This window comes from Somniosus microcephalus, chromosome 13, assembly GCF_052327205.1.
Source record: "Somniosus microcephalus isolate GS21.2 chromosome 13, FLI_Smic_1.0, whole genome shotgun sequence".
Classification (NCBI taxonomy): Eukaryota; Metazoa; Chordata; class Chondrichthyes; order Squaliformes; family Somniosidae; genus Somniosus; species Somniosus microcephalus.
This window is the reverse complement of record NC_140999.1, coordinates 192,053,120-192,068,535: the sequence shown is the minus strand read 5'-3', so window position 1 is coordinate 192,068,535 and position 15,416 is coordinate 192,053,120. Positions and strand designations below refer to the sequence as shown.

At 42.3% G+C, this 15,416-nt stretch overlaps 1 protein-coding gene across 1 annotated transcript in view; it reads left to right on the top strand.

Moving 5' to 3' along the window:
- LOC147108923 (death-inducer obliterator 1-like) overlaps positions 1-15,416 on the top strand; it is a 176,724-nt gene that overhangs the window by 105,545 nt on the left and 55,763 nt on the right. The window contains 1 exon segment of the mRNA XM_086005877.1: positions 7,903-8,125. Within this exon segment, the coding sequence (XP_085862003.1) occupies positions 7,903-8,125 (223 nt within the window).

The following is a 15,416-nucleotide window of genomic DNA, read 5'->3' as shown; positions in this document are numbered from 1 at the left end:
TATTAGTATGGATTTCTTTTTTTGAAGTATAACATTTGAACAGTTGCTGCTGTAACCCAGTAAGACCTGAGTTCAATTAGATAAGATAAGGTGTGTCTGCTATACAATAAATAACAGTGGCATATTTAAGCATTGGCAGCCAGGTAATTTTTTTAAAAGATCTAAATACATATTATACACCAGAAAAAAATCACTTCAGTTTTATGCTATAACTCAAATTGTTTAGAATTCATATAATAAGGGTACAAAGACTCAAATAAGGTGAAACCCATATTCAACCTATTGCACACATGTAAGTATGTAAGAAATCACACAACACCAGTTTATAGCCCAACAGCTTTATTTGAAATCACAAGCTTTCAGAGCGCTGCTCCTTCGTCAGGTTAAGTGGAGAGATGCATAAAAACACAGCTTATATAGTCAGAGAATAATGTCAGATGTTTACAGGTAATCTTTCTAACTGCCATTTATCACACCTCGGCAGAGAGATAATCACAGCAATCAAAGGTGTAAATGGTGTCCAAACAGGTCAGTCAGGAAAACATTACATCAAAGAACAATGAGGTGGGGTCACAAGGGGTCAAATGTTGCAGATGCTGGGGTCTGTATGAAAAACAAAAAAACAGACAAAAAACATTTTTTTTGCTGGAAATGTAATGCACTTTGATGTAATGTTTTCCTGACTGACCTGTTTGGACACCATTTACACCTTTGATTGCTGTGATTATCTCTCTGCCGAGGTGTGATAAATGGCAGTTGGAAAGATTACCTGTAAACATCTGACATTATTCTCTGACTATATAAGCTGTGTTTTTATGCATCTCTCCACTTCACCTGACGAAGGAGCAGCGCTCCGAAAGCTTGTGATTTCAAATAAAGCTGTTGGACTATAACCTGGTGTTGTATGATTTCTTACATTTGTCCACCCCAGTCCAACACCGGCATCTCCACAACATGTAAGTATATGAGAAGAACTTGCTAATGTGCTTCATTTTTTTTGAAAGTTCTAAAATTGAGGTTTCTATGGTAACTTACCAAACCTGGAGTTTATTACCAATGTCAGCTGTGGCTCAGTTGCTAGCACTCTCACCTCTGAGTCAGAAAGTTGTGGGTTCAAGTCCCATTCCAGAGACTTGAGCACAAAAATCTAGGCTGACACTCCAGTGCAGTACTGAGGGAGTGCTGCACTGTTGGGGGTGCTGTCTTTTGCACGAGATGTTAAACTGAGGGATATGTTGTTTGAGGGATAAATATTGGTCAGGGCACCAGGGATTAACACCAAAGTGTGTGCGAAAAATTTCTTCGTACACATAGCTGATTTGTCAAATACAGCTTTACCTGTATTGTATTTCTATCAAACGCCTTACTCCACGCTGCATTCTACATTAGCGACACTTGTGGATGGACAAGCGCTAACCTTTGTTTTTAAGAAGCACCTGATTCACTAACTATTCGCCTTCATCTTCATAAATTGCATATGGTGCTTCTGTAACGAAATGACTGCTTCTGCTTAGAAGACAGACCTGGTGAGTATTTCTACAGTCTAGTCGTTTAAAGTAAAAGTAAGGTCTCTAGTTTAGAGTAAGTTGTGTGTAAAGTGAAGTAAGGTCCCTAGCATATTTAATATTCTTTAATTTAGAGGAAGTAAAGGGAGCAAATTAAGGGTAGGACATGGCAGGGCAGCGAGGAGTGGTCCTCCTGTGCTATGTGGGAAGTCAGGGACACTTTCGGTGTCCAGGGCGTGTCTTCAGCTGCAGCTACTCGAAATCCGCATTTCGTAGCTAGAGCTGCAGCTGAAGTCACTGTGGAGCATCCGCGAGGCTGCGATCTACGTGGATAGCACGTTTAACGAGGTGGTCACACTGCAGGTGAAGAGTGCACAGGCAAAAAGGGAATGGGTGACCTAGGAAGGTAAAAGAACTAGGAAGGCAGTGCAGGAGTCCCCTGGGTCCATCACCCCCTCCAATAGATTTTCCGTTTTGGATACTGCTGGGGGAGATGGTTTCTCAGGGGAATGCAGCAAGAGCCAAGTCCGTAGCACTACGAGTGGCTCAGCTGCCCAGGAGGGGAGGGAAAAGAGTGGGAGAGCAATAGTGATGAGAGATTCTATCGTAAGGGGAACAGATAGACGTTTCTGTGGCCGCAGACGTGACTCCAGGATGGTATGTTGCCTCCCTGGTGCCAGGGTCAAGGATGTCACTGAGCGGCTGCAGGACATTCTGAAGGGGGAGGGTGAACAGCCAGAGGTCGTGGTCCATATCGGTACCAACGACATAGGTAGAAAGAGGGACGAGGTCTTAGAAGCAGAATATAGGGAGCTAGGAAATAAACTAAAAAGCAGGACCTCAAAGGTAGTAATCTCAGGATTACTCCCAGTGCCACGTGCTAGTGAGAGCAGAAATAGGAGAATAGACCAGATGAATGCGTGGTTGGAGAGATGGTGTCGGAGGGAGGGATTTAAATTCCTGAATCATTGGGACCAATTCTGGGGAAGGTGGGACCTGTACATGCTGGACGGATTACACCTCGACAGAACCGGGACCAATATCCTCGCAGGGGGGGTTTGCTAGTGCTGTTGGGAAGGATTTAAACTAGTTCGTCAGGGGGCTGGGAACCTAAGTGTGGGCCCCGAACAGAGAGAAACAAAGCTGGAAGTGCAAGTTAGAAAAGTAATCAGAAAAGGGAGCAGAAACAAAGGCCAACAGTAAAGAGGGTCAAAGTGCAGAAAAATATTAAACAGGCAAAGTTGAAGGCATTTATCTAAATGCACGTAGCATTCGCAACAAGGTGGATGAATTAATGGCGCAAATAGAAGTAAATGGGTATGATGTAATTGCCATTACAGAGACATGGTTGCAGGGTAACCAAAGCTGGGAACTGAATGTACTCAACATTTAGGAAGGACAGACAAAAAGGAAAAGGAGGTGGCGTAGCGCTGTTAATAAGGGATGAGATTGGTATGGTAGAGATAAAACATGTTGGCTTGGCAGATCGTTATGTAGAACTGGAATCAGTTTGGGTGAAGCTAAGAAACAGCAAAGGGCAGAAAACATTGGTAGGAGTTGTGTATAGGCCACCAAACAGTAATGGTAATGTAGGGCACAGTATCAATCAAGAGATTAGAAGTGCATGTAACAAGGGCAATACGGTAATCATGGGGGACTTTAATCTACATCTTGACTGGGCAAATCAAATTACCACTAATGGTGTGGAGGACGAATTCTTGGAATGCATGCGAGATGGTTTCCTGGATCAGTATGTGGAGGAACCAACCAGGGAACAGGCTATTCTGGATCTGGTACTGGGTGATGGGAAAGGGCTAATCAATAATCTTGTGGTAAAGGGACCTTTAGGGACAAGTGACCATAATATGATTGAATTTTACATTAAGTTTGAGAGTGATGTAGTCCAATCTGAAACTAAGGTCTTCAATCTAAACAGAGGAAACTACAAGGGTATGAGGGACAAGGTGGACATACAATGGCTAACATTCAAGGAAATAATGCATAATTTGCAACAAACATATATTCCTCTATGGCATAAAAACCCAAAAGGAAAAGTGATCCAACCATGGCTAACAAAAGAAATTAAAGCTAGTATTAAGTCAAAGGAGGAAGCTTATAAAGTTGCCAGAAAAAGCGGTCAGCCTGAGGATTGGGATCTTTTTAGAAATCAGCAAAGGGGGACCAAAAAATTGATAAAGAAAGGGAAAATGGAATATGAACACAAACTAGCGAAAAATATAAAAACATATTGTAAAAACTTCTATAGGTATGTGAAAAGGAAAAGACTGGCCAAGGTAAATGTAGGTCCTTTACAGTCAGAGACTGGAGAATTTATAATGGGGAATGAGGAAATGGCAGAAATTAAATAAATACTTTGTTTCTGTCTTCACGGAGGAAGACACAAAAAACCTCCCAGAAATACGAGAAAACCAAGGGTGTGGTGAGAATGAGGAACTTAAAGAAATTATTAGTAAAAAAACAGTACAGGTAGACTATCCTTTATCCGAAAACCTCAGGACCAGCCGTGTTTCGGTTTTCGGAGAATTTCGGATTTCGGAAGGTGGGTCGCCGGGGGTCCGCGGGGGGCGGGGTCGGCAGGGGGTCGTGCGCACGACCCCCAGCCGGCCCCGACCCACCCGCGGACCCCCCGCCGGCCCCGACCCCCCCCCCCGCGGACCCCCGACCCCCACGCCGGCGCGGACCCCCGCCGACTTACCGGCGGGGTCGGGGCCGGCGGGGGTCGTGCGCACAACTTACGCTGACGCTCAGCGTAAGTCGGCGGGGGTCCGCGGGGGGTCGTGCGCACGACTTACGCTGGACGAAAAAGCCTTTGGTTTTTAGAGGGTTTCGGTTTTCGGAAGTTTGGATAAAGGGTAGTCTACCTGTACTAGCAAAATTAATGGGACTAAAAGTCGATAAATCCCAAGGACCGGGTTTTGAAAGAGGTGGCCATTGGGATAGTGGACGCATTGGTTGTCATCTTCCAAAATTCTATAGATTCTGGAACAGTTCCTGCAGATTGGAGGATAGCAAATGTAACCCTGCTATTTAAGAAAGGAGGGAGAGAGAAAACGGGGAACTACAGACCTGTTCGCCTCAAATGTTGGGAAAATGCTGGAATCTATTATAAAGGATGCAATAACTGGGCACTTAAAAACTAATAAGATTGGGCAGAGTCAACATGGATTTATGAATGGGAAATCCTGTTTAACAAACCTATTGGAGTTCTTTAAGGATGTAACTAGTGGAGTAGACAAAGGGGTGTATTTGGATTTTCAGAAGGCCTTCAATAAGGTCCCACACAAGAGGTTGAGGTTGGTGAACAAAATTAGGGCACATGGAATTGGGGGTAATATACTAGCATGGATTGAGAATTGGTTAACAGACAGAAAACAAAGAGTAGGGATAAACTGGTCTTTTTCAGGATGGCAGGCTATGACTAGTGGGGTACCGCAAGGATCGGTGCTTGGGCCCCAGCTATTCACAATCTCTATCAATGATTTGGATGAGGGGACTAAATGCAACATTTCCAAATTTGCTGATGATGCAAAGCTAGGTGGCAGTGTCAGTTGTGAAGAGGCTTCAGGGGATCTCGACAGGCTCAGTGAGTGGGCGAGAACATGGCAGATGGAATATATAATATGGATAAATGTGAAGTTATCCACTTTGGTAGAAAAAACAGAAAGACAGAGTATTTCCTAAATGGTGAAAGATTGGGGAATGCAGATGTTCAAAGGGACCTGGGTGTCCTTGTACACGAGTCACTGAAAGTGAATGTGCTGGTGCAGCAAGCCATGCTGGCCTTCATTACAAGAGGATTTGAGGACAGGAGTAAAGAAGTCTTACTCCAATTATATAGGCCCTTGGTGAGACCACACCTGGAGTACTGTGTACAATTTTGGTCTCCTTACCTAAGGAAGGATATACTTGCCATAGAGGGAGTACAACGAAGGTTCACGAGATTGATTCCTGGGATGGCGGGTCTAGAACCAGGGGCCACAGCCTCAGGATAAAGGGTAGGCCATTCAGGACTGAGATGAGAAGAAATTTCTTCACACAGAGTGTGGTGAATCTCTGGAATTCTCTACCCCAGAGGGCTGTGGAGGCTCAGTCATTGGGTATATTCAAAACAGAAGTTGATAGATTTCTGACTAGTAAGGGCATCAAGGGATATGGCGATAGGGCCGGTGAATGGAGTTGAGGCAGAAGATCAGCCATGATCTCATTGAATGGTGAAGCAGGCTCGAAGGGCCGACTCCTCCTATTTCTTAGGTTCTTATGATAGTCAACCCTACAATCAACTTTTTTGCGGTATGCAAATGTTGAATGCTCGGTGTATTTGTGTTGTCTGTGGAAACTGCTAGTGTTGGGATGCACTGGGGGAAAGAAAACTAAATAAATAAAGTTGCTATAAATTGGAAATGCTGGAAGTACACAGCAGGTCAGTCAGCATCTGTAGAGAGAGCTGATAAGTTAACATTTCAGCTATAGCCTCTATGTCAGGCATTTCCATATGGTTTGTAAAGAAAAACGGGGAGGTGGATAGAATCGATAGATACACAAATCACAGAGTTCATGGGTTAATTGACTTTCAAACTGTTTAATAGGCTATTGGATGACATAAAAGACCATCAGTGAGATAGAAGAGGCTCCCACACAGTGCGAAAATAATTAACAATAGAGAAAGGGGAAAAAGGAAGCTGGAAGCAGATCTGAAATTAAATTACAAGCGAAACATCTTCTGTGGATCTGTCAGTTGCAAGATGAGAAGAAAATGGACCCACACCACAGGCCCTTGCCTGCGCTATGTGGAAAACCATGTTAAATAGGTTGGCGGTATTGAGCCTGGATGGCAGCAAAATAACTTTAAACTTAGTTAGCCAACCTAATTAAACATTGGCTAGGTCTCTAAAGCTTAATGGAGCCTGTTCCCTTTTTTTGTGCCCTGGGATGTCTATTTCCTGGTTACAGAGGAGTGAAGTCCATTTATACTGGATATCTGCAGCCTTTGTGCTTGTACTTCTGGGGTATCCCCAGAGCTTGGGCAGCATGCTGCTGCCCAAAGTGGCCATGACGTCAAAACACTTGGGAGGAATGAGAAAGAAAATTTCAGAGATATAATGACCGTCATATTTATTGATAGAGAGGGACAAGAAAGATTACAAGAGAGCGAGGTTGGAGGTGCCAGAGATTGCCTTCTGGGATGAGCTTTCACCATCCAGCGCTTGATTCTAAAGCCTGGCAACAGCTCAGCCACTGTGCCACCCACTGCAAGTGATCCTTGGAGGTTTCACTCAGCCTTCTGCAACAAGTGATCCTTGGAGGTTTCACTCGGCCTTCTGCAACAAGTGATCTTTGAGGCTTTATTTTCTGCAGACAGTGAAGCTTTGACAGTTCAGTTGCCATTTAAATTTAAGATGGGAATGGGGCCAGCCAAATACAGTCCCCATCACTTACACTATACATGACAACCGCCTATATCGGGCAAATGGCGCTAAACATTTCTCATTTCCATCAGAGTCGATTGCAAAGGTGCTGCCTGAAACGTATTGAAGCGCGCCAGCTGTTTCAGGCAAACTTTGTCATGCCGCTTTCTGTTCTTGCTCCTGCCATTTCAGTCTTCTCCCGTTTGGTTGTATCAAAGGTTGTTTCTGTGCAGTCAGATACAGCTGTAACTCTCTTAAAGTAGATTTTTAATGGCACTAAGTTGCACGATTGAAGTCAGGAATGGGGTAGTTGCAGACAAGAAACAGTTATCATTAGTCAAGTGGCTGCCTTCTGCCTTCCCACTACTTGTAATGTCCACTGCGTATAGCAGGCAAATCGCATTAACATCCACACGCCCGTTATAAGCGGTGGGGTTGTACAGGAAACTTTGGTTTATCCGGAGGTTGTATGTCCGGAATACTCGATCTAACGGCAAAAATCAGGAGCCGTTTTCTGTAAGTTTTTTTAGATCTCGCTCTTTTTTTAACCCCAGTCAGCCACTGCAAGGTCTGTAGCTATAGCAACAGCTTCAGCTAGAGACGCTTGCAGCTGCAGCCGAGTCTTTAGAAGCTGTTGCTAAGCAACAGTGTTTGTTGTCAGATACGGAGATGAAAACCTCCGTATGCTTCAACATTAACTTTGTATGTCCGGCAGTTTTAATAGATCGGCAACGCGCTGGTCCCGTCGCTGCCGGATATCACAAAGTTTCCTGTACTTGATTGGTGTATAAGAAGTGTGTTCAAGGTTGATAACTTCAAGTTCCTTGACTTAATTATTCAACCTGTACAAAAGGAAAATAATACAATTTATTTTATTAAATGAATATGTAAAAGCCACGTTAAATGAATAATTGTGTGACTAGAGAGTGTATTTATGACTGTTACATTGTCATGTTATAATGTTGTTACAGGTGAGTTCGAAACCTCCAACAGTGGGTCCTTGCAAAACTGAAGAATTAAATGCGAAGGAAGTGCCAACCAAGAAATTGGTAGTATTGGTACACAAGAGCCCTATGCCACTACAGAAGGAAACTGTTTCGAGCAGTGTTGCAGGGACTTGGACGATTGATCATAATTACAACGCTGTAAAACCAGAAAAGAATGTGATATCAGCTTCAGTTTTTTACAAATCGTGTATGTATCATATAGTAATTTTCAACATTCATTTTATTTTCCCTTTATCTTTATTCTACCTTACAAAAGACAAACTCAGTCTAGCTAGACATTGATGTTTCTGTGTCAGTGAAGAGATGGTCATTTTGAGTGACCTGTGTGCACTCATTAGTTCTTATTGTGGACTCATCGCTTAATTTTATATTTAATCCCCTCCTTTCTGCCCCAGCCCAAACATTTCTCCTCTTCAGGAATTTCTGCAGCAGCACACACTATTCCCAAATCAAAAGACCAAGTAGGGAACCTGCTTACAGCCCTCTGTCAAAATGCCACCCATCAGCTGACAGCAGGAGTTGTATGAGAGCAGTATGGTTCAACTTGTCCTCCAATTTTCCCTTCCTTGTCTTTAGAGGAAGCACCATGCCTGCAGTTAGTGTCTTCGCTGAGAGGTCTGAATAGAGCTTTGTACATGTGGAATCACGTGTAAGCTTGTATCCTGTTTCTTGTGTTTTGGTGAACCAGCACACTATCCCATTGGATCGTCGTGCGTTCATCCACTGAGGTTTCAGCACCTTCATTAATTACCTTTCGGACAGGACCAGACGGGTTTGTAATGAGAGTTCTAGTGTATAGTAATACATTTTATCAAATTTTAATAACTTTGCTCAGTAGCTTTTCTTTTGTGGTAATGTGTTAATTGCCCTGAATTAATATTAATTGTTGAATGCTGAGAATGAACAGAGCACAGCTTCTCATAGTTCCAAGTACAAAGTAAGTTCTTTGCACAGCTTTACTGAATGACGAGAGGAAACCTATTTTTAGCTACTGTGGTTTAAGATTTATTAAACGAGGAAGCTGCTGACCAACAGGTTAGTATGAAGCACTCAAATACACTCGGTGCAAAGTAGATGCAAATTACACCAAGTAAGAGTGAATCTGAAGTCTTGTTTCGTGAAGTGATATTTGCGGTTTTTAAATCGGAATCATTCATACAAGTGAAAGCACGGTTACAAATTTTAACAGGAAACGATAAAATTCAGTAAGATTTTGAGAGGCATCATATGTTCTTCTAAATACCAGTCTTGATCTGACTCCTAGAAACAATTATCTCTGGCGGCAGGAGAGCATCCCAGGTGAGCAAGGCACTGATTCTCCATGCCCTCCTGATGTGGCATGGTCTGGCCTTTGCTGGACTGATGGAACAATTGTGAATGGCACGACATGGTACCTGCGGGGAAAACCTGCTTTCTGTCTCTTTGACTTGGTAATTCAAGCGACAGAGTAGTGTGCCACTTAATATTGTAGTACGTTTTGAAATGTTGCACATTTTGCTAATTTTCAAGACCATTTCTAAGACCATTTTAATCATTGGTGCACTTCTATTTAGTATATCCTATTAAATTCAGTACTTTGAAGCCAGGCTACGTAAGTAATAAAAAAAAAAGACTCAGCCTGCTTTTGTGAAGTTGGGGTGTGTCTGTTGCATTTCACATGGCAGTCATGAAAAAATGTAGACTAGGTGAATGGGATTAGAGGTCAGAGGATACTTGTCCAGGGCGTGCAGAGGTAATGTAGTCTCCATTTTAAAGTGTAAGTTCTGTCTTGGTTTTCATTTTTTTAAAGCTATAACCCTATTTATGATGGAAGCTGCCTATCTAAACCTTCACGTTGTAATTACAACCCACCCCCCTTCCCTGCATAATTGCAGCATGACGAGGTTACAGGGCCAGTTTCCATTATAACTATGGACTCGGAATTTATAATGGAAAAATTGATGGGAAGTGTGCACAGATGTAAGATTTTTAATACGTGTGTGTATGTTTAGTCTGTGTGTGTGTGTCTCTAAATGTAGTTTGATACTGTCTAGTAACATATTGGTGCCTTTGGAGTCAGAACCTGTGTGATTCAATGGGATAGGATATAGACTTTATCCTGCACAGGTTTAGAAGGAATTTTTATCTTTCTGCCACTCCTGGTTGCATTAGTTAGTTTTCTGTAGTTATGGAAAAACTGCATTAGTGAAGTACAGTAGTGCTCCTAAATGGAGTTTGTTCACCTCGAGGAACCAGCAATACTGTTCTTGCTCGTCATCTGTTCATATTGATCTTCACAAACCTGCAGAAGAGTAGGCTCATCCTATTCACGGCGATTCATCAGAAGCCCTAGGCTGATTTGCATTACAAAGTTTATTTCTATTACTGTACTTAGCTTCTCGTCCTTCAATCAGTTGTCAGCCACAGGTAAGATGGCATGTGGTATTCCTGTTTCAGTTGGACTAACCAGTTAAGAGGAGTTGGGAATATAATTACATTTTATACACGCACTGTTGTGAAAACTGGATATCCGGCACAGGAAGGGGAACACTCAAGCATATTAACTTTAAGCCTATTAAGGGAAAGTAGAAAGGTGTTATGTACATACATTGCACATGGTAGCCACTAAATCATTTGTGCACACTATTGTGCACTGTTAAAAGTTCTTTGGAATGCTCAATCATGTAACATACAACTGGGGATCTTTTTACACAGCTCCTGAATGCCATTTGACAATTCAAAAATAAGAGTAGTGCCTAATAACTTCAGAATTTTGATTTCAAGATTTTCTGCTTCACTACTTGTATTGAATTTAATAAGACTGGCAATGTTATTGCTACTCTGCCACTTGATCAATACTCATCAGTGTTTATTGGAGACTGATGAGCATATTTTCTTTTTAATACCAATATTTAATGTAGTCAAAACTGGGCTAAGGACCGACATCTCTTGTCTAACACAAAGAGGAAATGACTTGAAGCCCGTATCTCAAGCGCTTGATTACTGCCAGCAAGTCTGGTACTGGAGCCTGTTTCTCGTGAGCTGTACCAGTTTGACGGAGCGCACCATGCATTAGTGAAAGGCTGTCTTTGTGGGGGGCGGAGGGGGGTTTGGAGGAGAGTGAGAAGAGCCATCACCGATGGAATCTGCACATCCTTTCAGCCAATTGAAGAGCAACAATTGCCATCTATTGAGAAGTGAATGTCCTTGATGATCCAGAGCTTGAAGACGACAACAGGAATGTGTGGGGTAAGCAACCTGCCGAGGTTGGGTGGAACAGAAATATTCACACACTTTATTTTTAAACTTTCAAAAATTGTACATTTACCTCTTGTATTACTATGTTCATTTGATCTGTTGAGATTGCTGTTACACATCAGTAGAGATTCGGCATGCTGATAATGGGGGGGGGGGGGGGCGCGGTGGCGGGTGGAATAACTTTAGTTTTTAAACAAAAGGATGTTTTCTTGTAAACCATGCCTGAATGCTCCAGGCAGCTATAACAGAGTCGCAAGCAGCACAAAATGGATATCAGCATCACAAGTCACATACTACTCTGAATAGTTTAAAAATGGCAATGAAAAGTTCATTTTGAAATGGATTATTGAGATGCATAGATGCATTCAGAAACATCTCCTTTGTGGAGAAATCCAGTTTCAGCTTTTTTGGGGGTTGGAGAATTTGAGAAGTTGCGACAGCAAATTCCCTTTGCAGTGTATTATAATACATTATTACATATCTGTATTCCATAACTCAGTAGGGCTTTGCCTTTTGAATAGGTATTTGTCAGCTAACTAGAGTACAAGCTGGCCAAAACGGTGCCATTTTACAGAGCCACTGCTGGAAGGGAAAGCAGTGGCACTCTCCCAGAGGAAGGACCATGCAGTGTTGCAGGATTTCTCAACTCCGCTTGCACCTTATTTACAACACTTTGTACCCATGTGTTTCCCTACTTTTACGTGCAGTCAAAATGATCATGGGACAGTTTTGAATTTGGTCAAATATGTTACAATGACACATAGTTGATAACTATTAAAAGTTGCATCTACCCGTCTACCTCTTTTCATTCCTTTTGAAACCTTTCTGGTACGTATATTTTGGAATTTAATAAAACTTAATGGACCACACGGACCTAAAGTTTTTGAACCCTTTTACGTGAGACTAAAACATAAGAACATAAGAAATAGGAGCAGGAGTAGGCCAATCGGCCCCTCGAGCCTGCTCCGCCATTCAATAAGATCATGGCTGATCTGATCCTAACCGCCAATCCACTATCACAGAACCAGCTCCTGAATCTAACAGAATTAGACGCACGAAATAGGAGCAGGATCAGGCTACACGGCCCCTGGACCCGCTCCGCTACCCACAGGGCCATGACCGATCCGAACCTAGACTCATGTCCAAATTCCTGCCCGCTCCCCGTAACCCTTAATTCCCTTTTACTTCTAGGAAACTGTCTATTTCTGTTTTAAATTTATGTAATGATGTAGCTTCTACAGCTTTTTGGGGCAGCATATTCCATGGACCTACCACCCTCTGAGTGAAGTAGTTCCTCCTCATCTCAGTTTTGAAAGAGCAGCCCCTTATTCTAAGACTATGCCCCCTAGTTCTAGTTTCACCCATCATCGGGAACATCCTCCCCGCATCCACCCGATCCAACCCCTTCACAATCTTATATGTTTCAATAAGATCGCCTCTCATTCTTCTGAACTCCAATGAGTAGAGTCCCAATCTACTCAACCTCTCCTCATATGTCCATCCCCTCATCCCCGGGATTAACCAAGTGAACCTTCTTTGTACTGACTCGAGAGCAAGTATGTCCTTTCTTAAGTATGGACACCAAAACTGTACGCAGTATTCCAGGTGCGGTCTCACCAATACCTTGTACAACTGAAGCAATACCTCCCTATTTTTATATTCTATCCCCCCTAGCAATGAAAGCCAACATTCCATTGGCCTTCTTAATCACTTGCTGCACCTGCATATTAACCTTTTGAGTTTCGTGCACCAGGACCCCCAGATCCCTTTGTACTTCAGTACTTTCCAGTTTCTTGCCATTAAGATAATAACTTGCTCTACGATTTTTCCTGCCAAAGTGCATAACCTCACACTTTCCAGTATTGTATTCCATCTGCCAAATCTCTGCCCACTTACTTAGCCTGTCTATGTCCCCTTGCAGGTTTTTTATGTCCTCCTCACTCACTACTTTCCCTCCCATCTTAGTATCATCTGCAAACTTTGATATGTTACACTCGGTCCCCTCCTCCAAATCATTAATATAGATTGTAAAGAGTTGGGGACCCAGCACTGACCCCTGCGGAACACCACTAGTTACTGATTGCCAGTCCGAGAATGAACCATTTATCCCAACTCTCTGCCTTCTGTTAGATAGCCAATCCTCTATCCATGCCAGAATATTACCCCCAATCCCGTGATTTTTTATCTTAAGCAATAATCTTTTGTGTGGCACCTTGTCAAATGCCTTTTGGAAGTCTAAATACACTACGTCCACTGGTTCCCCTTTATCCACCCTATATGTCACTAAAAGTTTGTTTCTAAGAGAGTAGATGGACATAATCAAATTAGAACAATTGTATTTTGGTGCAGTTTTCTACACAGCTAAAACATGCAGACTCTTCATCTTAACTATTTTCCACCCTCTTAATTTCTCCTATCGTGGCCACCCTCCACCGTGCTAAACACTTAAGATGAGAGAATGGAAGGATGATTTTTCCAGGCCTTTGCCAATGCTGGACTTGAGCTAGCTACTTTTTTTTTTTAAAAGCCTGCATCTTAGTTTGAGTTTCTTGGTGATTTTTATTCTCGCCCCGTGTCCTGGTGACATTTGGAACATGCAGAGTGGATTCTGCCTATGTCTCTCTACACTGAAACTTGTTAGTGCATTGGCAGAATCAGAACCATTGTTTAAAAACCTTAAAAACATATTTTTTCAATGTTTTTTTTAAATTTTGTACTTTAGAAAATATGTTGGTGGAACTATTAACCAGTTGAACAGTTTTATAGTAAACCGAGCAAGAAATTTTTGTGGATCATGTCTTCCCATTATGCAGGAATAGAACATGGCATAAATTAGAACCAAAGCTGTTTGCAGCTCAGAAGGCCATTCAGCCCAGCCTGTCTGTGCCAGCTCTTTGCTAGATCAATGTGGAGCTAATCCCACTGCACCGCACTCTTCCCCATAGCCCTGTATCTTCCTTTGATATCTACGCTCATCCAGTTCTGGCCTCTTGAGCATCCCCGATTTTAATCACTCCACCATTGGCGGCCGTGCCTTCAGCTGCCTAAGCTCTGGAATTGCCTCCCTAATCCTCTCTGCCTCTCCTCCAAAATGCTCCTTAAAACCGGCCTCTGTTCTACTATCTCCTTATGTGGCTCAGTGTCAAATTTTGTTTGGTAACGCTCCTGTGAAGCGCCTTGGGATGTTTTACTATAAAGGTGCTGTATAAATACAAGTTGTTGATTGAAATATTTATCTACTCTTCCTTTGAAAATGGAACAGTGTCTGCCTCAGCCACTCCCTGTGGCAAATCATTCCGGCGTAAAGTTATTTCTCTCAATTTCTCTTCACTTTCTTCATGACAGTGGATGACGTTTCATCATTGACTTGCCAACCAGAAGAAAATGGTTTTTCTCTGTCCTATCAAAACCCTTCATCATTTTAAAAGAAACTAGATTAAGCCTCCTCTTAACTGTAACTGTATCAGTGGATATAGTTCTAGTATCTCAAGCCTATTCTCATAGCTTCTCAGCCCTTGTATCATTCTGGTGAATCTATACAGTATGATTTCTGACTTTAACGTCCTTTCTATAATCAGGCAACCAAAAACCGCACACAGTACTCTTCGCTGTTGCCTAACCATTGATTTTAATACAAATTTATAATGATCTCTAATACTTTATCTCAATCTGTAACCAAAAAGTCACTGATATTTTAATGCTTTATCCACTTGCACTTGCATTTTCAAGTAATTATATATTTGCACCCATAGGTGTCTCTGATACTCCACACCCTTCTGCATCATTCCATTGAATTTATATTCCCATTCCTTCTCTGTCTTCTCACAATGTAGTACCAGTAGTGGGGTACGGTAGTGTAGCGGTTATGTTACTGGGCTAGTCATCCAGAGGCCTGGGGTAATAATCAGAACATTCAAATCCTTCCATGGCAGTTTGAGAATTTTATTTCAATTTATTTAAATAAATAAAAAATCTGGTGTCAATAAAAGTGACTGAGGCTGTCGGATTGTGGTAAAACACAACTGGTTCACTAATATTCTTTAGAGAATTAAATCTGCCGTCCTTACCAGGTCTGGCCGATATGTGACTCCGGTCCAAATCCAACATGGTTGACTCTTAACTGCCCTCTTAAGTGGCCTAGCAAGTCACTCTGGTCTGACATCCTGAGAATGATTTTTATTTTTTAAACCCACCTTTCTGCCCATTCTGCTAACCTGTCTGCCCTCCTGAAGTCGTATAAT